Source organism: Prionailurus bengalensis, chromosome C1 (genome assembly GCF_016509475.1).
Source record: "Prionailurus bengalensis isolate Pbe53 chromosome C1, Fcat_Pben_1.1_paternal_pri, whole genome shotgun sequence".
NCBI lineage: Eukaryota > Metazoa > Chordata > Mammalia > Carnivora > Felidae > Prionailurus > Prionailurus bengalensis.
In genome coordinates, this window is record NC_057345.1 from 142,554,196 (window position 1) to 142,577,107 (window position 22,912).

Genomic DNA, 22,912 nt, shown 5'->3' on the forward strand with positions numbered 1-22,912 from the left:
AGGAGGATAATGGAAAAAGAAGAATGTCCAGCAACTATGAGGACAATGAGCAAGAGAAGAATTTCCAGAGTGGAATCATGGCCTAATCAAAATTCCACACCCAGGGTGTATGGAGTATATATCTACTCAGGAGATGGCAGAATGGCTTTGGCCTAGAGGCCACTATATGTCTCCTATTGATCTCTTTCTCCAAATGAGAGAGTTTATTGCAGTTATCTTGTTCCAGTTCCACTACTGAATACCGGAAAGGGGGGGAGGGGGTCTCTGGATAAAGAGGAGTAACATTCAGACTTGTTATAAAAACTACCACACACCGCCTAGAGTTCATGCACTTTTGAGTTTGATGCTATGACTTAGGGCAACTTTTTGGTGTGAGTGCATTTTGTGTATGAAGAAGAGTGATCCAAATATTGATGATCAGGGGCGCCTGAGTGGCTCAGTTGGTTGGGCATCCGACTTCAGCTCGGGTCATGATCGTGCAGTTCGCAAGTTCGAGACCCGTGTTGGGCTCTGTGCTGACAGCTCAGAGCCTGAAGCCTACTTCGGATTCTGTGTCTCCCTATCTCTCAGCCCCTCCCCTGTTTGTGCAATGTCTCTGTCTCTGTCTGTCTGTCTCTCTCAGAAATAAACATTGAAAAAACTATAAGCAAACAAACAAAACAACAAATATTGATGATCACTAGGACAGGAAAAACTACATTCATTGATATTTTGGCTCAACTATATCTGGTTCTTCTCATTTTTACAAGATATAATTTTCTAGTTCCATTCTCTTTCAGTGAGGTCATATGACTATTTCTGGCCAATGAGATGTGAGACAAAATGACATCAGCACTTCTAAATTACCACATTTAATTGCTGGTGCAAGACTCTGCAGACTTCATTTTTCTCCACCTCCATGATTTGGGAAGCGTGTCTTGAGATGGGGCCTTAAGTGATTAGGACCAAAAAAAAGACTCCCCCTACCAACCTCTGTTGAACTTTCAACATGAATGAGAATTAAACTTTTGTTTCATTAAGCCTCAGAGATTTGGGAGGTTGTTAATACAACAGAACCTAAGCTATCCTGACTGATAAATCTACAAAGGGCAAGAGGGATTCATGATTTCACATAATTATCTTTCCTGACTTATATGCTGACAGTGTCTTTTCACACATTAAGTAGAGCTATCTCTTCCTAGACAATCTAAGGCTTCCTAACTTAATACGCAAGAGTCAATATCTTTTGGCAAATTCTCAAAGGAAACTTTCTTCCTGTAAAATCTCTAAAACTCTAAAAATAGACAGGAGAGCCAATGGTTGATTTCTGAGATCTGGGCAGATCACACAAGGGTGGAATTGGTGAAAGGAGCCCAAGTCTGATTTTCTATGGTAAGTAACATTTATCAAAAACATTTATCAAAAAATTGTGAATATTTAGAATTGAATGAAATTATCTATTTTGCTGCTGAAGAAATGCTCCCAAAAGAAACAAAAGTGACTATTCCAAACCTTGCCTTAAATATTAGGAAAACATTCTTTCTGATTGTCTGTCTGCCACAGGCTAAAAATCATACCTTTTGTACCAATCAAAATTAAATAAGGTTCTTCAAGTTTTTCTCAATATTTTGAGCTTGAAATAAGCTTACTATTCCCAAAGAACTGATATATGAGACATTTTCCCCCTAAAACAGTGAATATGAAGATTTATTATAAATTTCCAGTTTTTAGGCACCATCTCTCATTCTAAAGAGAAATGTGAAAGCAACGAGATCTTCTTTTAAGTTCATTTATTTTGAGAGAGAAGGAGAGAGACTGCGACCAGAGGAGGGGCAGAAAGAGAGAGACAGCATCCCAAGCAGGCTCCACACTGTCAGCACGGAGCCCGATTCAGGGCTCAAACTCACAAACCATGAGATGATGACCTGAGCTGAAATCAGGAGTCAGATGCTTAACCGGCTCAGCCGCCCAGGTGCCCCTTTCCTTTATTTTAGATGGCAGGCAGCATGAGTTAAGTTTAGGCATAGAATCTTTTTCTAAAGCTTTTTATTTCTGCCAGCATTTTAATATAAACTTATTTCTGCCATTGGCTCCTTATGAAACATACCATATTAGGATAAAAGCTGTTCACATGTTCTTTACCAAAAAGAATTTTACCTTCTCTGAATAGAAACCTTGCATTTTACTGTTTCATTTCTACAACGTAAAAACAATGGGATGCTAAGGAACTGGGTCTCTCTCAAACTCAAAGGCACGTGCTTTCATCTTCAGGCACTCCCCGGCATCCAGCATGATAAGTGAGGAGTCCCTAGCTTTGCATTTACCTCTCCCTTTATTCTAAGGATGTCATTCCCTTAAGCTTATTCTTCCCCTTACAAATGTAAAGGAAAGACAATTATGGCCTTTACAAGTTCTATTTGACGAAGGTGTCTTGGAAAGAATCAGGGGACCCTTGACACTCTGGGAGAAGAAAATGTTAAATAAAAAGACCACACTCAGCTCTGAAAAATATCTTTGGGGCTCTGGAGTAAAATGCTATACAATGGGAAAGAGGGAAATGATCACCCTTGAAGTTCCTTGAAATTCAAAGTCTACAGAAATCACAAACAGCTGAATATAACAGTTCTTTGGGAAATGTTGAGTGAAGTCTGCATGATGGTGGACCTGGGGCCAAAAGAGAATTGGCCCACATGCCCACGACAGAATGAGCCAACACAGCAGGGGGACAATGGCATCACTTATGATTGATTTCAATGGACATGGCACCTGTCCACATCATTTATGAACAAACAAAACTTTTTAATACAGTACATTTACTGCACTTGTAAGCATGCAGCAGAGTTTGAAACAAGAATTCAAAAACATGGAAATATATTTTTGTATCTAAGAATAAATGGATACTTAAGAATTCAAGGAAAGGAATTTTTTAAAGGAAATTTTTTTTAGGAAGGAAATTTTTTAAAGGAAAGGGATATTCATTTTTGTCACACATGGACAGTGCTTTGGGCTCAGAAGCTCTAATAAGCTAGATAAGCTAGATAAGAAGCTCATCTAATTCCATGCCTCTATTCTTCAAAGTATGCTATGCAAGCCTGACCTAGAGAACATTTGACCACTTCTACTTCTCCACCTCCATTCGTCTCCCGTTGAAAGTAAATGTTAACTAAATCCTCTAAAATTTCTTCATCCATCATCTGAAGATCTTCCATTCCAGTGAGAAGCACTGTCCTCCTAGATATTCCTGAAAATGCCTAAGAAGGAAAATACAAAAGATAAATAGAAACTTTTCTAAGACATTTGAATTGCAAAACTTTATAAGCTCTGCTTAATACTTCAGACCTTATCTTAGAAGAGACAAGGAGCCTCAGAAAGACTTTTCAAGCAACAGAATATCCAAGTCAGATCTGAGTTTCAGAAAGATAACTCAGGCAGCATTATGACAAATGGAGGAAAGAAGGGCATCCCTATGGACAGAAGGACCATAGTGACAGAAGTAGTCAGAGGTGGAAGTAACAAGACTGAATGACCAAATGAATGTTGGAGGTGAAGCAAAATGAGGAATTAAGCATGAGCTGTAGCTTTCAGGTTGGTGGACTATGTAAGACTGTGGTGCCATTTAGTACCTAAGTAGGAACAGAAAAAAGGAGGTTGGGGTACGGATAATGAGTTCAGAGAAAATGAGCAGGAAGAATCATTTTTAATGCCCAATGACAGTAGACACATGAAAGATATGTAGCTATGTCTCCATATACAAAAATATTATGTCATTACCTGAGTACTTTCAGTTTTGAAAAAGAGTGTAATAAATTAAATAAGGTATAATTTCACACTAAAATATTTTTTAAAAAAGATACACTTATTTTGCACCAAGCAGATCTGAAGAAACTATTTTGATATTGCTCACTAATAAGTCTCCAACAGTAACAGACACAACTTCTTTATTTCTTGTGAGGTGGGGTTAAACAATAAGTTCTCAAAATGAAGGAAAGAGATGACTTTACCTGAAAATTTTTCAAGTCTGTTTCTATGTATGGAGAAACAATAACTCTATAGCAGTTTTGATTTATACAAAGCGGATATTCTTTCTTTTTCAAAATCTTGTCAGCAACTAGAAGTAAATTAAAAAAAAATTATTTTCTTTTTTTTAATATCATAAACATTTTTAACCAAAGTTAAAACTTTCTTCAAATGAAACATCACAGTAAATAGTGAATTTAGTGATTACATTTTTAAAAATTCTACGAAAAATTCAACAGTCCACTTTAAAGACTTTGCAGTACATAATTTTGGAAAATATAAGACCAAACAATAATGGGGTTTAAATAGATCTTCTGTCTTGAACTATCCACTGCAATCAGTCAATGCAGAAGTTTGTGATGTCCTCAGACAGATCTACTTTGAGCTCCATAAAATGCAATAACCATATGCAAAAAGTAGCCCACCCATCCTAACAAGACTGTGAGTTTCCCAGTTTCTCAAGAAGTATAATTGAAAACTATGATTACTGTATATAGGGGCGCCTAGGTGGCTCCCCTAGGTTAAGCATCCAACACTTGATTTAGGCTCAGATCATGATCTCACAGTTCATGAGTTTGAGCCCTGTGGGGGATTTTCTCTCTTTCCCTCTCTGTCCCTCACCTGCTTGTACACACTCACTCTGTCTCTCTCAAAATAGAAGAAACTTGGGGCGCCTGGGTGGCGCAGTCGGTTAAGCGACCGACTTCAGCCAGGTCACGATCTCGCGCTCCGTGAGTTCGAGCCCCGCGTCGGGCTCTGGGCTGATGGCTCAGAGCCTGGAGCCTGTTTCCGATTCTGTGTCTCCCTCTCTCCCTGCCCCTCCCCCGTTCATGCTCTGTCTCTCTCTGTCCCAAAAATAAATAAACGTTGAAAAAAAAAATTTTTTAAAAATAGAAGAAACTTAAAAAAAAAGAATCCTGTATATATACATTTTACAATATACATGTATACACACATATATAATTACTATATTACTACAATACATAAAATTTTATATAAAATTACTTAGTTGTCCTATAACTAATACATGATATTTTTCAGTAAGCTGATATAATGATGTTAACCAAGGGAGGGGAGGGATTTGATCGTTATCTAGAAACTGAAGGCAAATAACAAAAATTCATCAGTTTTCTCCAGCACAAAGAATAATCAGATTTATTTTGAGCAGCATTTTTCTCCTGGAGGGGAAAAAAATAATGTTTCAGACTGCATCAAGTTTAACAGAAACAGTACTTAAGAATATCGTATCACTATGTATGCTTTTTTGCCTCTCACCAGTCCATGTTGGATGGGCAATATGGTGCAGTGGTTAAGAGGCCAGGCCCCTGCTGGCAAGGATGTGGAGAAATTGAAACCCTGGTACAGTGCTGGTAAGAATATAAAATGGTAGAGCCACTGTGGAAAATAGTATGTCATCTCAAAACATTAAACATAGAATCACCATATGATCCAGGATTTCCAGCAGAAAGATCTGGAAACCCACTCAAGTAACCATAACTAACTAAATAGTAGGAGAAAGGCAAGTTTAAGGAAATGTCTCCAGTTTTACTAAGTTAATGATATTCTTTTTTTTTTTTATTTTATTTTTTTTTTAATTTTTTTTTTTTTCTCAACGTTTATTTATTTTTGGGACAGAGAGAGACAGAGCATGAACGGGGGAGGGGCAGAGAGAGAGGGAAACACAGAATCGGAAACAGGCTCCAGGCTCTGAGCCATCAGCCCAGAGCCTGACGCGGGGCTCGAACTCACGGACCGCGAGATCGTGACCTGGCTGAAGTCAGACGCTTAACCGACTGCGCCACCCAGGCGCCCCTAATTTTATTTTTTAAGTAAATCTCTACACTCAACAGAGGGCTCGATCCCACAACCCCAAGATCAAGAGTTGCACATTCCACCAACTGAGCGAGACAGGAGCCCCTGCTCTTTATTATCAAGTTTCTTTAAAAAGCATGTATTACTTTGTTATGAAATAAACAATCAATCAATGTTTTTTTTAAATTGTATACCTGGCTTTCTTTTACATATGCCAACCCAGGAGAAACCCTAAGAACTGGATTAACTAGAGCAAGATATTTTTACATTGAGAATCACTTGAACATATTAACAAAAGCAGCTGCTGTAGAATTGTGTATTTTTTTTTTAATGTTTAGTTTTTGAGAGAGAGAGAGACCGCGTGCATGGGAGAGGGGCAAAGAGAGAGGGAGACACAGAATCTGAAGCAGGTTCCAGGCTCCATGGCATCAGCACAGAGCCACATGCAGAGCCCGAACCCACGAATGTGAGATCATGACCTGAGCCGAAGTCGGATGCTTAACCAACTGAGCCGCCCAGGTATCCCAAATTGTATATTTTTAATCATAAGAATGTAAAGCCCCCTCAGATGATTTGGTAAAAACTCCATTTCTACCTAAAAAGGGAACAGATGTCTCACTGTTCTTTCCATTCATGCCTTGCTTTCCCTGGAATCTACTCCCTCCAACTAAGAGACCATTGTCCATCTTAATAGGTGGGATAGGAAGTGATAGTTTATACATATGTATTTCTAAATTTCTCTGCCACATACTCACTATAATTTGGGGTTCATTATTTACCCTCCCTAGGACTCAGTTTCCACATCAATAAAATGGGTACGACACCTGTCTCCAGAATTGTGCTATGGATAAGAGGAGACACATGTATAGAACACCTGGCTCTTTGCCTGGCATGTGCTGAGAATGTACAAAGTTGATGTGCTTGAAATATTATTCTCAGTAGCATTCACAGAAATCATTCTCAGGACTCCATCATTTTAAAAGGTTTTTTAAAAATCTATTATTATTCTACTTAATAAATTCCAAATAGAAGAAGTAGCAAAGGAATACTTTCAGAAATGGCAGAACATAGAGGCGCCTGGGTGGCTCAGTCGGTTAAGTGTCCACCTTGGGTTCAGGTCATGATCTCGCGGTCTATGGGATTGAGCCCCACATCGGGCTCTGTGCTGATAGCTCAGAGCCTGGAGCCTGCCACAGATTCTGTGTCTTCATCCCTCTCTCTACCCCTCCCCCACTCATGCTCTGTCTCTCTCCATTTCTCAAAAAATGAATAAACGTTTAAAAAAATTTTTTTTAAAGAAATGGCAAACATAAATATAAATGGTAGAGTATTTTTTAACTTCCTACATGTGTGAATACCTCCAGTTTCCAAAAATGTAATCACAGCACTCCGGGACTGCTTATCATACTGCACGCATAGCACTTCTCCACCTCCGTTTCGGGACTTAGAAAAGCTCAGTTCTAGCTTGTCTCTCATCTGATCTTCAGGCAATTCATCAGGAATTTCAGTAACATTGATCTTCACCTTAGACACTTCTACATGAACCTGGGAAATCATTTCATATTCAGAAATATGGATGAGAAAAGTGCTCACATCTAACAGAATTCTAAAAAGCTTTAATCAACGTGTTACCTGGAATCTGACTCCCGAATTTAATGGAACTGGCTTGGCCATAACCTCCACATCTACATCCTCTATCTGCACGTGATGTTTCCCCATTCTGATGACATTTTGGGCAACTGAAAGATAATTTGGGAGTATTAATTTCCAATATTTCAGAAATTTTTTCACTTCTGGTTAAGAACAAATTATCCTAAATATTTAAAATTTTCTTGAATTCTAAAGGATCTAGGGGCGACTGGGTGGCTCAGTCAGTTGAATGTTCGACTTTGGCTCAGGTCATGATCTCTCAGTTCACAAGTTTGAGCCCGGCATCAGGCTCAGTGCTGACAGCTCGGAGCCTGGAGCCTGTTTCGGATTCTGTGTCTCCCTCTCTCTTTGCCCCTCCCCCGCTCATGCTCTGTCTCTCTTTCTCTCGACAATAAATAAGACATTTTTTAAAAATTAAAATAAAATAAAATAAAATAAAGGATTTAATTTTTTTTTACTTTTCTTAGGGCTTCTAAGTGATAACGGTCTTGCCACCAAAGCAACAAACAAATATATTAACGTTAAAATATCAAAATACATCAGCAAAAATGACAAAACTTCCAGTTATAAGATGAAGGAGTACCAGGGATGCCATGTACAACATGGTGACTACAGCGAACACTGCTGTGCAGTATACAGGAAAGAGGTTAAGAGAGTAGAGCCTAAGTGTTCTCATGACAAGCAAAAAAAAGATCCTTTTTCCTTTTTTTTTTTTTTTTTGTTGTAGCTATAGAAATTCTTTTCATTGCACATAAATGAGAAGATGGATGTTGGCTGCACCTACTGTGGTCATCATTTCACAGTACATGTAGATCAATGTATCATGCTGTACACCTTAAACTTACAGAGTGATATGTATCAATTATTTCTCAGTAAAACTGGAAACAAATGATAGTGTAGAAATTCTCATCGGGGCACCTGGGTGGGTTGGTCGGTTGGGCTTCCGACTTCGGCTCAGGTCATGATCTTACAGTCCGTGAGCTCGAGCCCCGCGTCAGGCTCTGTGCTGACAGCTCAGAGCCTGGAGCCTGTTTCAGATTCTGTGTCTCCCTCTCTCTCTGCCCCTCCCCTGCTCATGCTCTGTCTCTCTCTGTCTCAAAAATAAATAAAAACATTAAAAAAAATTAAAATTAAAAAAAAAAGAAATTCTCATCAAGTTCTAGATTCAGCTCTTAAGAGATAAGCCTGGTGATTCTTTAGAAATTCATATATTATTTCAGCACAGACACACACCCTTCCTCTCCATGGTTCACAGAATGACCAGAGAATTCCCTTAGTGCATTAAGGCACAGCCAGAAACTTCTTCCACGTTAAGTAAGCTGGAAAAACTTTTGTGTCAGTGTCATTCTGACAATCTTATTTATCATTTGTCACTTCTCTTTAATATGTCAAAAACCAAAGAAATAAATTCTCATTTTTGTCTTTCTTAAGGTTTCCATATTAAAGACCACACGGGCTTGAATATCAAAGTGCAAATCTTTTTTTTTTTTTTTGCCATATTTAATGAGGAATTTTACTTTTGCTAAAACGCCCTGGAGATCATTCATTAAAAAGATGATAGCTTATACCAATCACAAAACTATCAAATCTAACTTATTTGTGCAAATGGGAGAGGTTCAGTAATATAATTATGCCAAAAATTAAAACTCCAGACAGCAACTATAGTTCAGTTTAAAATGCATGTGGGTGTGTATTTATTTTTAATTATGTGATATGAGAGTTTGTAACACCTCAACTGTTAATACAGAGCTGCTTAACCTAATTTGTCACAAAGATAAGAGATGCCCACTCCCAGTCCTATAAATCTCACATGTGTTTATGACAACTGAACAGCATACACACCACAGATGAAGGAAGAGGGAAACAGGCTAAAAGGCAGGGCGTTGTCTTGTGGGAATTCACACTCATTGTACTGAGATATGACTGGATAACTTGAATTACAACTTACGTTCTTGTTAGTGGCAACAGGCAACAATAACAGAAAATGTCAATGAAGTAACAGTTAGATGATGTTCTTTCCCTTCCACACCCCCACCCCCCACCCAAACTCCAACATCTGGTGATCTGACGCAGCTGAAAGGGACCACTTGCGTTTCAGCTTTTGTGACTCTGACTATCAAAAGCCAACTTCTGTTTAATTGTGTATGAGCCCAAAGTTGTCCCAGGGGAGCAAGACCTCAGAGCTGGACCAAGAGTGGAAACAGCTATGCAGCTGTTTCTGAAGAGAACTCTATTCCCAGCATTCCCAGGTAATTCCTGCACAGAATCCCTGCCTCCCAAATCCTCGCTTCCGTCTTTTGATTATATCTCCATCACCATTGCCGACTGCCAACACAGGGCTCTTGGCATCCTCATCTGTAGAAGCAGACCCAGGGTGGACCCATGGTGAACGAACAGTAGTGCCTATGCTAACCTGCTAGAATGTCTTTCCTTTTAACATTTATTTGCAGACTATGGTGATGGACCAGGTGTACGGAGACACGAGTTATAACCATAGATTCTCAGAACCTGAGCACCGGAAGGGCTTAAGACCATCTGGCCCCAACCCATAATGTGACAAATACAAGAACGAAGGCCCGGCATAGTGGCCTGCTCCGAGGACTGCTGGTCTAGGAGAAAGGACGTGGGTCCTCAGGGTTTGGCTCTCAGCTTTGCAATTTTTAACAGTATGAACCTTGAGCGAGTTCTTTATCTTTCCTTATCTGGAAAATTCCCAACAAATAGCAATAATGACAGCTAACATTTATGAAGTGTTTATTATGTGTCAGATACCATGCTAAGTATTTTACCAACATTTCTCATTTAATACTCAACGCAAATCCCATGAGATAGGTACTACCATTGCCATAAAAATCTGAGATTTAGGAAGAACCCAACTAAAATCACACTTCTAGAAATGGGAAAATCTGGCATACAAAGCCAGATTCTCCTCACTAAGGAGAATAGAGTCCTACACCATGGCAGACTTAGCAAACATCAGGTCCCATTCCTAAACCTCAGACTCTTGGACTCTTTCCATTCACTGGTCATGTGCCCTTAGGTAAGTCACTTAAACACCTGAGAATCTGTTTTCTTGGTTATAAGATGCAAAGAGTAATTCTCCTATCATATTGCTTTCACAGAGTCAAGTAAGTATAAAATGAGATGTCTTTAAGAACTCTGAGAACCATGTAGAGCTCTACTACCTTAAAATATTATTACTAGTTAAAAAGGGGGGGAGCTTCTGGGGGTTTAGTTGGATGGGTGTCCTATCCTTGATTTCAGCTCCTACCCTGAGTCAGGTCATAATCCCAGGGTCGTGGGATCAAGCCCTGCATCAGGCTCCTCACTGAGCATAGAGCCTACTTGGAATTCTCTCTCTCTCTCTCTCTCTGTCTCTCTCTCTCTCTCTCTCTCTCTCAAAAATAAAGTATTACTAGTAGTATTTGGAGGTGGCAGATGGAGTAAAAACACTAGTGTTGGACATCACAACACCTTGAGTCCCAGAGTCATGTTCTGAACAAATGATCATACTCAACACTCTTTTTTTTTTAATTTTTTTTAACATTTATTTATTTATTTTTGAGAGACAGAGAGAGACAGAGCACAAGCGGGGGATGGGCAGAGAGAGAAGGAGACACAGAATCCGAAGCAGGCTCCAGGCTCTGAGCTGTCAGCACAGAGCCTGACGTGGGGCTCGAACTCACAAACCGCGACATCATGACCTGAGCTGAAGTCGAACGCCCAACCGACTGAGCCACCCAGGCGCCCCACTCAACGCTCTTAATGTCTGAGTTTTCTCATCAAAAAATGGGGACAGTCCTACCTGCCCCAAGGTGTTACTATGAGATGAGATGAAATGACAAATATTAAAATTATAAAGCAATAGCCAAATATCTATGAAAGCTCTTTGAAAGTGCCTGTGCTTTCCAAAAGTAACATGATCGAATTTTTGAACATTACTCATACCTTCTTCTTTTTCAAAGGTGATAAGTGCTTGTCCTTTCTGTAGCTCATAAAGAACTTGCGAGCTCACTTGAAATGAACAGGAGACATTTAAAAACTGGCTGTCATTCTCAGGATTCTCTAAAGATGTGAATTTCATCTCTGTTTCAGGAATATCCTCTTTAATCTAATTTAAACAGAAATGTTTGATTAAAATCAAGACAAGAAATAACTTAAGCCCTTCCTGTGATAATGTGATTTGATCATCTAATAATTCATTCTCCACTGATTTCAGAACCCCACAGAATGCTAAGTGTGGTCTTAGTGAATATCTTTAGTAATTACTTCTTCCCAGGTAAGTACTCAGTAAAGTAATCAGATGCTGATCCTTTAATATTATTTCCCAGATGAAATTATAAGTATATAATCTCTCATTTTATCTAATCAATGTTTAAACTAGCCAATATTGGATGGTGTTCGATTCTAAAGTCTACATCATTCCTGTAGATAAGTACCTTTTAAACAACTATACCAATAATAGGGTATCCTACAAGGGAATCATAAGACAATATGTTTATTCTCATTGCAAAGTGTTATAAATTAGAGTTGCATATATACTAAGTTTATTTTAATAGCAAACCCAGATAATTTCATCCAAAAAGAAAGCCTCCCAAATTATATGATTTAATAATTGTCAAATTTAAATTCCCCCTTCCCCAACACCTGCCCATCAACTTTTAAAAAAAAAATTTTTTTAACGTTTATTTATTTTTGAGAGAGACAGAGCTTGAGTGGGGGAGGGGCAGAGAGAAGGGAGATACAGAATCTGAAGCAGGCTCCAGACTCTGAGCTGTCAGCACAGAGCCCGATGCAGGGCTCAAGCCCACGGACCGTGAGATCATGACCTGAGCGAAGTCGGACTGTGCCCATCAACTTTTTAACCATTACCAAACTTAGATTTATAAAAATGTGAAGGGACACTATCAACAAGATTCATAATCTGAAGGATAAAGTTAAGTGGTTATACTTATCTGTTTAAAATCATTGGGATTAACAGACATATACAACTACACATAAATGCACAAATGAATCTGTTGTTTGCATTTCTATTTCCCATGATTATTTTACATGCTGAAAGAAAATTTTTCTGTTATTGCAAAGGGGTTAGAAATATTCAATGAGTTATTTGACCTAATTTCACATTTGTTCTATATCTTCACATGTAACTTCAGTAGAATCTCTGATTTCCATAAGTCCAGTTTCAAAACAATTGGCAGTGTCTGAGAATAGGCGGAGTGTTTCCCAATAATGTGGAAATACCCAATATACCCTGAAAAGTCGAGAACTTTCTGGAATGAAAGTGCCTGATTCTGGTCTCGGGCACACTTGGCCAGGAGCAACTCATGTATGCTCTCTGGACCATAGTTTCAGTCCTCTGTAAACTGTATCAGCTGAGCTGGCTGGGTTCCCAAGATCCTTTGAGTGACAGGACTGGCTGATTTCATCTCCAGTCTGAGAAGTAACTACAATTGTAACACTGTCCCATAAGTCCCATAAACATGGGGAACTCCACTTCCTGATATTCAATATCCTATCCCCCATTTCAGAAACAAAATATGACAATGCTTTAAGCATTTTAACTGTTTAAAGGAACAGTATGAGTTGTCATGGAGAAAAAGTAGTGAAAGTTATGTCTAATTCAAATACAGGAAAATTTAGGAGAGGATTTAAATGGTGAAGATATATGTCCAATTTTTTTACACTGTGAAATCCATTTAAGTTACTTGGATGAAGAGAACAATAAAGGCACTTAGTGAGAACACTAAGAATTTGATCCCAAAGTGATTGATAATGACCATTTTGTTTTGTTTTGCATTACCATATACATAAATAAAAAATTTAAAAACATACACATAAATATAAAAAAATGTATTATCAGAAACGTACAGTCAGATGAAATTTTACAAAACGATCACACACATGTGACCAGCACCCAGATCAATAAACAGAACATGACCAACACCCAGAAGCCCTCTTGGGTTCTCTTCCAGTTCCTACCTGCCGCCAAGGGTAACCAGGATGCTAACTTTTAACATCCTGCTGTTATGCGTTATTTAAATGGAAGCATATGGGGGCACCTGAGTGGCTTAGTGGGTTAAGCACCTGACTTCAGCTAAGGTCATGATCTCGCAGTTCATGCGTTTGAGCCCCACGTCAGGCTCTGTGCTGACAGCTCAGAGTCTGGAGCCTGCATTGGATTCTGTGTCTCCCTCTCTCTCTGCCCCTCCCCCACTCGTGCTCTGTCTCTGTCTCTCACAAATGAATAAACATTAAAAAAATGTTTTAATTAATAAAAATAAAAATAAATGGAAGCACTTGGTATATCCTCTTTTATGTTTTTTGCTTCAACATTGTGTTTATGAAATCCATCCATGTGGCTGCATATAGCTGTGACCTGTTCATTCTCATTGCTGTATGGTATTCCATTGTGTGAATACACCCCAAATTAATAATTCAGTCTAGTGGGGAGGGACAGTTGAGTTGTTTTCCGTTTGGGGCTATTACAAACAATGGTGCCATCAATGTTTACAGTGTTTTAAAAGTGAATTCTGTGTAACTAAATTGTTTTTTCGGAAAAATGGTGTCCGTTAAGAATGTGATATACCAAATAAAGAGGTACCTGGGAGTTTATGGTGGACTCTTGTAACTTGGCCTCAAGCCTTTGGATCTCCTCCTTTAACTGAGTATTCTCCTTTGCAATTTTATCAATTAATCTCTAAAAAATATCAAACAGCACCAAAAAATTAAACAGCTCCTGACTTCATTTTTCTAAACAAATTAAAGAAGCTAAATTTCTATCATCTTGATAAAGGCAAAGAAAGACATCATTGTTATCACCTAATAATTCTCCTACCACTGACAAGTAGTATTATCTCCATCATGCAAACAAGGAAACTACCTTTCACACTAGCCCAAGGTCACAGACATTTTTATAGTGGGGCAAGGATTGAGACCCAGACCTGAATCTCATTTCAGTATAACTCCTTGCCTGGCTATTTGTGACAACAATATGACTTTTAAATTGCACTGTAATTGTGGACATATGTTACTCAAAGGCAATTTAAAAAATTTTTGCTATGATTCCCACAGTACAGCTGCCTTGACATGCCAGACATACAGCCCTGGGTAAGTGGCTTAAGCTACCTGAACCCCCATCCCCTCATGGGTCTCATCAGATAATTGCTAAGAAAGCTCTTAACTTCTGGGTGCAAATCAAAAAAAGGAGGAAGGGAGGGAAAGAAAACAGCTAATGTTGTAAGCCTTGTAAGAGAAAGAACAGAAATACGATTCTTTTTGTAAGGTTTGAATAATGGAAATAAAATTTTTGAAAAAAATTCAAAGTAATATTGGACAAAAACATACAAAACATGCCTCACTGCAAAACTAATAGATATAAATTAATTTTTAATAGTACCCAGTAATTTTTACCTCTCTTTGTTCATCTTTCATAAATTCTTCCTCTAACCAAAGCTCCTCGTGAACTTGGCTTTTGTTATTTCCACTGTCTGCCATGATTCCTAATTATTACAAAAAAGTAAATATTTTAAAAATCATACATATACACAAATTCAATAAGAAATAACTTTTATCCTTTTACAAAAGAAGAAATGTATTTTTGTTATATTTTTTCCCTATCATCAAAGTTTTTATTATCATGTGGCTTATATTTGAACAATGCCTATATTTCAAATAACTTTCATACCTATACAGACATAAAAGGGGTCTACAAATCCTTTGTTTTTCAACACAATGATAGAAAATAACAGGGGTGCCTGGGTGGCTCAGTCAGTTAAGCATCTGAATCTTGATTTCTGGCTCAGGTCATGATTTCATGGTAGTAGGCCGAGCTCTGCATCAGGCTCTACACTCACAGCTCTCTCTCCCTCTCTCTCTGCTCCTCCCCTGCTCATGTGTGTGCTCAATCTCTCTCTCTCTCTCTCTAAAAAACAAATAAACAAACTTAAAAGAAAAAAACACAAGTCTAAAATTTTTTAAAAAAGGAAAGAAAATAACAGGTATTAATATTCCTTTGAGGTTCACATCTTAATCATAACATGGTGCCCCATATTAAAAGATTACTATTTTGGTCTTTTCAAAGATTTTGATTTATCTAATTCTTCCTATTGTACTCCCCAAATGTAAATGGAGTAGAAAGGCCCCAAACACCCTTCCTCTGCATGTACGGAAATTCTTATCAGAATTTTCACAAATCCTCCCCTGTCCAGACACCTCAATAGGAAAAAAATTACATCTTTACTTCTTTTTTTTTTCTTAACATTTATTTATATTTTGAAAGACAGAGAGAGACAGAGCACGAGCAGGGGAGGGGCAGAGACAGAGGGAGACACAGAATCTGAAGCAGACTCCAGGGTCTGAGCTGTCAGCACAGAGCCCGATGCGGGACTCAAACTCACGAACCGTGAGATCGTGACCTGAGCTAAAGTCAGTCACTTAACTGACTTAGCCACCCAGGTGCCCCAAAAATTACATCTTTACTTCTAACAACCTCTCACTGAAACACCTCTCTTCAGATATGAACATAAGGCAACAAGCCACACAGTATTTGCAGCACCTGGACAAAAGTCACCAAGAAGACACAAATATTTTCATAAAATATTGTAACTGTTGCAGAAGTCCTGAAATATGTTTGTGTTTAACCTTGTTTCAAAATGATGGCAGCTACTAAACTCATTACTAGGTATTGTGATATGCTGTAATATATTGATGTATATTACTATATCAAAAATTTGCTTTTTTAAATATTTTGATAATCATATTTCAATATAATTGGTTTCCTTTGTAATTGTCTATATATTATTTTATACATTAAAAAAAATTTAAAGGCCTATAGGCTTTATCAGACTGGCAAGGAATCCATGGCACAAAAAAAGTAAACATTTGCCTGCATATGAATTTACCAGATGTAAGTCCCAGATCAAAATTGAGACAAGGAATAATATAACAACTATTTTTATTGCTTTAAAAACATATTAAAAACCAGTTTGTGATATAATATAATCCTCTAAAATTTCAAGAGCTAAATTCTCACTACTCCTGTAGAAGAAACAGGAAAAATATTTATCCCTCCTTAAAAATAAAACAGAAGATTGGGGGGCCTAGGTGGCCCAGTCAGTTGGCCATCTAACTCTTGGTATCAGCTCAAATCATAATCTCATGGTTCGTGAGTTTGAGCCTCACATCGGGCTCTGCCCTAACAGGGAGCCTGCCACAGATTCTCTTTCCCTCTCTCTTTGCCCCTCCCCTGCTCCTGCTCCCTCTCTCTCAACATAAATAAATAAACATTTTAAAATTAATTAATTAGGGGCACCTGGGTGGCTCAGTTGGTTAAGCGTCTGACTTTGGTTCAGGTCATGATCTTGCGGTTTGTGAGTTCCAGCCCACATCAGGCTCTGTGCTGACAGCTCAGAGCCTGGATCCTGCTTCAGATTCTGTGTCTCCCTCTCTCTCTGTCCCTCCCCTGCTCACGCTCTGTCTCTCTCTGTCTCTCAATAATAAATAAATGTTAAAATTTTTTTAAAAAATTAAAAATTAAAAAAATTAAAATTAATTAATTAAATAAAATAGAAGACTGGCAAAAAAAATAGTGTGAACACTAGCAGTTTCCAAAAACAGAGGGAATCACGTAGCACCTGGATCTTGGTTTCTAATCTATTCTCCAATAAACAGAACCAGGGCTCCTTGCAACAATGGCTGATTCTACTTATGGGACAAGAAATATACAAGATAAGCCTGGAGCTTCCAATGGTCAAACATACATAAAGGGGGTTTTTCAAGTAAGTAAATATACAGAAGACAAAAGGAGCCAGGTTTTTCATTGCCAGGGAAGGTAATTATAAATATAGAAAGAAAACTAGAATGAATGCTATGGATTAGAAATGGAGATATCAGTATAATCTCATGATATCCATAGGCAGAATGACAGAAAGATACATACATGCTGTACATATCTATCTGTATATATACACCTAGCTCTGTCTGCTGAGAGGGCCTGGAAGAAAAGACAATAGCAATGAGTACACCTAGCCCCCAGAATTTGGTTTCTGATACCATCCTCCACTACAAGGAACCAAGGATTTTCAGAGAAATGGTTGATACCAGGACTGGGACAGGAAAAATACAAAATAAGCACCTAATGTTGCCAGAAAGCAAAGAAGTGTTCAAAGAATGATGAGGGCATGTCGAAAAGACATGAAACCCAGCTTGAGGAGGTTCTCACTGGCCAAATCTGGGACTAAATAAAGCATAAAAATAAATAATGACACTGAGTATCATTATGAATTAAGCATAAAAAAATGTCCACTGAGTAAATTAAAAATCTATGAGTCCATACCAACATACATACATACATACATACATACATACATAAATTGAAATTTTGGTAAGAAAAAGACCATCCAGTTAGTTTCAAAATACTTCCACACAACCGGGGCACCTGGGTGTCTCAGTCGGTTAAGTGTCCAACTTCAGCTCATGATCTCATGGTTTGTGAGTTCAGGCCCCGCGTCAGGCTCTGTGCTGACAGCTCAGAGCCTGGAGCCTGCTTAAGATTCTGTCTCCCTCTCTCTCTGCCCCTCCCCCCCCCCCCGTCAATAATAAAGGTTAAAAAAATTAAAAAATACTTCCATACAACATATTAATTTCAAAGGGTAAAAAGTGGCTTTACATTGAAGAAGCCGGGCAGATGCCACCATAATAAAATAAACAAAGTAAATAATGAAGTAAGCCAAAATCATCTGCCATCTGATAGGGTGCACTTAGAACACAGCATGACTTCTATGATATTCCTGCCAAAGATACGTAATCTGAATCTCAGTATGAGGAAACATTAGATAAACTGGCCTGTTCTCTCCAAAAGTGTTAAGCTCATGAAAGCCAGTGAAAGGCTGAGAAACTCTTCCAGACAGAAGGAGACTAAAGGGACATCACAACTAAATGCAGTACATGACTCTGAATTGGGCCTTTTTGCTACACAGGATATTATTAGTACAACTGTCAAAATGTGAATGGGATCCAAGGATTTGATGGCAGTAATGTATCAATATTAATTTGATTTTGATGACTGAATTTTAGTTAGGTAGAGAATATGTTTTGTGTAGGAAATATATATTCAAGAATTCCAGAGCAATGGGTCTTGAAGTTAAAATCTTATTCTCAAATAATTCAGGAAAAAGGAAAGTTGTTTGTTTTGTACTTGCAACTTTTCTGTAAGTATGAGATGGTTTCAAAATATATTAGTAGCTCCCTATTGCACCAACTACAGAATCCTTTTTATGAGACTCAACAGTCATCTGAGGTCTTACACAATCTAACCAAAACTTACTTTCTAGTCTTATTCAGACAACTTCTACACTAAGCACCCTAACCATACTGAACACTTGAAGGTCCCTCCTTTCCCTCCTGTCCCTCAATATGTCATATACTTCCTCTCCTCTCAACCTTAATGAAATTCTACTGTTCTTCAAGGTCCATCCCAAATTTCCCCCAAGTTTTTAAAGCCTTTTCTGATTCCCCTAAAGGACATTACTTCTCCCTCTTTTATCTCTTTTGGAGAGCTTTAATTATTTGTGTGCCTGTGTCATTTTCCATGACTAGATGGTTATGACCTTGAGGCCAAGGACCATGTCCACTCCTCCTTGCATCCATTCAGAGCACAATATAAGAATACACACTGACAACTGTGGTATCTTAACTAGTATTTGTTCTGCTCAGGACATTCCATACATGTGAAGTTCTCTTATTACATTTCCGGAAAGCAGAAATGGCAACATTATTTGTTTGATTGCTTTTTTTTAAATCAATATTTTTAAGAGTTTGTGATAAAGACTCTCAATATATTTAACTCATATAAATGGTCTACTACATAATACTCCCAGAACTTTTTTTGGTATATTTAGTGTCTGGATACTTCCCCTTTTTGCTTAGTGGGATGTACAGTAATAGGCTTCCTTTTATACCATCAGATAGTAGGCAAAATAATGACCCTCTCAAAGTTGCCCATGCCTAATCCCCAGAATCTATGAATATGTCAGATTACAATTAAGGTTGTAGATTGAATCAAGGTCACTAATCAGACGACTTTAAAATATGAAAATCATTCTGGATTATCCATGGGGCCAATATAATCATGAAGGCCCTTAAAAGTAAAAGAGGAAAGCCAAAGAGCAGAGTCAGAGTGAGATGTGACAACAGAATAATGTTCAGAGAGATGCAGTGATGCTGCCTTTAAAGATGGAGAAAGAACATCACTAAGCCAAGGAAGGAGGGCAGCATACAGAAACTGGGGGGAAAAAAAAAGAAAACAGGTTCACCCCAGAAGCCTCCAGAAAGAAAAGCAACTCTGCAGACACCTTGATTTTAGCCCAATGGGATCCAGGTTGGCCTTCTAACCTGTAGACTTTATTTTTTTTAAATATATATGAAATTTATTGCCAAATTGGTTTCCATACAACACCCAGTGCTCATACCAACAGGTGCCCTCTTCAATGCCCATCACCCACTTTCCCCGCCCCCCCACCCCCCATCAACCCTCAGTTTATTCTCAGTTTTTAAGAATTTCTTATGGTTTGGCTCCCTCCTTCCCTCTTTTTTCCCCCTCCCCCATGGTCTTCTGTTAAGTTTCTCAGGATCCACATAAGAGTGAAAACATATGGTATCTGTCTTTCTCCGTATGACTTATTTCACTTAGCACAATAACCTACAGACTTTCAAGATAATAAATTTGCGATTTTTAAGCCACTAAGTCTATGGTAATTCTTACGACAGCGAATTAAAAATCCAATGCAAATCATCACCACTCACCTACCACCTATTTTCCTAATATACTCATATCACTTTGTGCCAGGCCTGATAGAATGGAATCCTTCCATACGCCTGCCCCGCAGCAAATGACAGGAAATGAGGGGAAGGAAGAAAGGAAGTGGTTTTTAATACAATGGCGGTACACATATATAGTTTAAAACAAAACAAAACAAAACCAAACAAAACAAAACAAAACAAAACAAAACAAAACAAAACAAACTCATGCATGTTCTAGAGACAGAAAAACAGCGTGCTTTCCTTTGGATCTCTTTCAAGAAAATCCTTGCATATTCCAAAAAGTGAGGCACAACTGCCAAACCCTGCACCTGACAAGGAGAGTAAATCTTAAGGAATCAAGTTCCCCTAAGAACTACATCGAGAGACTCTCACAGGAACACTGAGGAAACACCAACCATTTTAAGTTTCAATTTCCCAAATTAAGCAAACGAAGAGGACGGGGTCAGAGGCCAGAGCGGGGGAGGGGATGGTGGTGAGACAGACGCGGCCCGCTTCACCCCCGCCCTGCACGCACCCTGCGGCTGTGTCACCGTAGCGACCCCTCGGCTCGCTGCCGGCCGCCTCCCCCCTTGCCGCCCCGGGACCCGCAGAACCCGCCTCCCTCCCCATCCAGGGCCTCTCTAGGAGCAGGGATGGGGATGGAGGGGGGGGGGGGGCAGGGCGCCACTCACCCGCCTCTCCGGTGGGACGCGGCTCCCAGCGAGGGCGCCCTTCCGGAAACTTCACCGGGCTGAGCGCGGAAGGAGCGTCGCCAGAAGTCCCGGGGTCGCACGCAAGGGCTGCCTTATTCCCAAATGCTCGTAGTTCGTAGTGCGGATCAACAGCTTGGTTGCTAAAACCAAAAACAACCACCACCCCCGCCGTCACCCCCCGCAAAAAAAAAAAAAAAAAAAAAAGGAAAAGACGTTAAAAGGGAAAGGGAGGGAAGGAGAAGAGAAGGAAAAGACAGACGAAATTGTTGCTCATACGGAGATTTTCTTTAAAAGTAACCACTGTTCCCACAGCTCTTTCTGCCCCTGGGTCCTGTCCCCCGAGCCTTAATAAAATCACCTTTTTCACCCGAAGAAAAACAAAAACAAAGAGAAACAAAAAAAAAATAAAATAAAATAACCACTGTTGGAATACCAAATGTGGTGTCTCCAATGATGAATTACTCACAAGTTGTAAGTATTTTCAGTTTCGATTTTTAAGACGTGGTCCTTTTGATACAGAAAATAAACTGTCAGGTACCAAAGCACAGAGGGGTTGGGTGAAGTAGGTCAAGGGGATTAACATGTACAAACTTCCAATTATAAAATAAATAAGTCACAGGGATATAACGTACAGCACAAGAAATATGGTAAATAATATCGTTAATAACTTTGTATGGTGACAGGTGGTAACTAGGCTTATCACGGGGATCATTTCCTGGTAATGTATACAATTATCAAATCACTGTCATGTACACCTGAACCTAATAGGATATAGTAGGTCAACTCTACTTCAATTTTTAAAAAAGTAGCTGTTTTGCTTTTGTTTGAAAGGAGTCTGTCTGCAAAGTGTTCCTGAAGTTTGCATAAGCACTAATTTCAGGATGTATTTTTAAAAATAACCCTTTTTATGTGTATATTCCTGGACGTGTTGTTGGAAAAGTAGATAGAAACCAAATAAGGTCAAAGTGGAAGTCTCTCTTCAAGACAGTAACTCTTACGATAAGTCATTGGTCATTATAATCTCAATCTATAAATATTTACAGCCAGCACAAGGTCAATTTTTGTGTGTCTTTTGCAATGTCCTCTAGGCTATGAAGTTGGGAAAAAGCTGTGGTGTTCGCTTGGTTTCTGTGACCCATGTCCCTTGAAAGCTTTCTTACAATCTTTTGTTTTGTTGTGAAACTTGTAAATAAATGCTTCACTAAGTGTGATCTTTTCCTTTGAAAATAAAAACATCTGGCTTATTTCAAGAACTGCCGTATTTCTTAATCCTACACAAAGAACCACCCCACAGCTGCACTTGCTCATAAATAGAGGTCAAGGAGGAGATGTATCAAAATGATTTCCAGGCATACATTCTAGGTTATATAGCACTATACAGTCATATATAACAATCGACACAGTGGTCGAAAATAACAGATGTACAAAAATCAAATTCATTTAAGTCAAGAATACAATGGGAATAAAGTTGCTTTAGTGCATGACAAGGACTTTTGTGCTCATCAGCCCAGCTAGAAAGTACAAAAACTCCATCTGTCCCAGCTTGAGAATTATTTCTGTTCCACCTTAGAATTTTAGAGAGCGTGAACTCTAGAGGTTATTGAGTTCAACCATTTCTTCTTTGATCTTATTTTAGTTTTTCATAAGAAGATGATAAGCTAAGACTGATCTAATATTGACTCATCCTGCTAAAGGGCAAAGGATACAGGTAGTAGGGGAGCCTTTGGGCCACCTGCATACTAAAGCTGAGTCATGTGTAACAGTCTTCAGATCCAGTCCCCTGCAAAGTGATGGGACTTCGAACGATGAACATAGTCAGCTCGTGGACATATTATTATTAACAATCATAACTGCTAACATCTACAGAGAACTCCTGGACATTTTATAACCCTTTTTATTTTGCCAATAATATGAGATACGGGTGTTACCCGCATGTGCAG

At 38.7% G+C, this 22,912-nt stretch overlaps 1 protein-coding gene across 1 annotated transcript; it reads right to left on the minus strand.

The window, feature by feature from the left end:
* Positions 1 to 2,932: 2,932 nt before the first annotated feature.
* NMI (N-myc and STAT interactor) lies at positions 2,933 to 21,133 on the minus strand. Its single transcript, XM_043576672.1, has 8 exons — positions 20,952 to 21,133; positions 14,872 to 14,960; positions 14,063 to 14,158; positions 11,407 to 11,569; positions 7,441 to 7,547; positions 7,167 to 7,353; positions 3,981 to 4,087; positions 2,933 to 3,230 (listed from the first exon to the last, which is right to left on the minus strand). Exons 2-8 carry the CDS (start codon positions 14,953 to 14,955, stop codon positions 3,045 to 3,047), a joined length of 930 nt encoding a protein of 309 aa, XP_043432607.1. The 5' UTR covers positions 14,956 to 14,960; positions 20,952 to 21,133; the 3' UTR covers positions 2,933 to 3,044.
* Between the last annotated feature and the right edge of the window lie 1,779 nt (positions 21,134 to 22,912).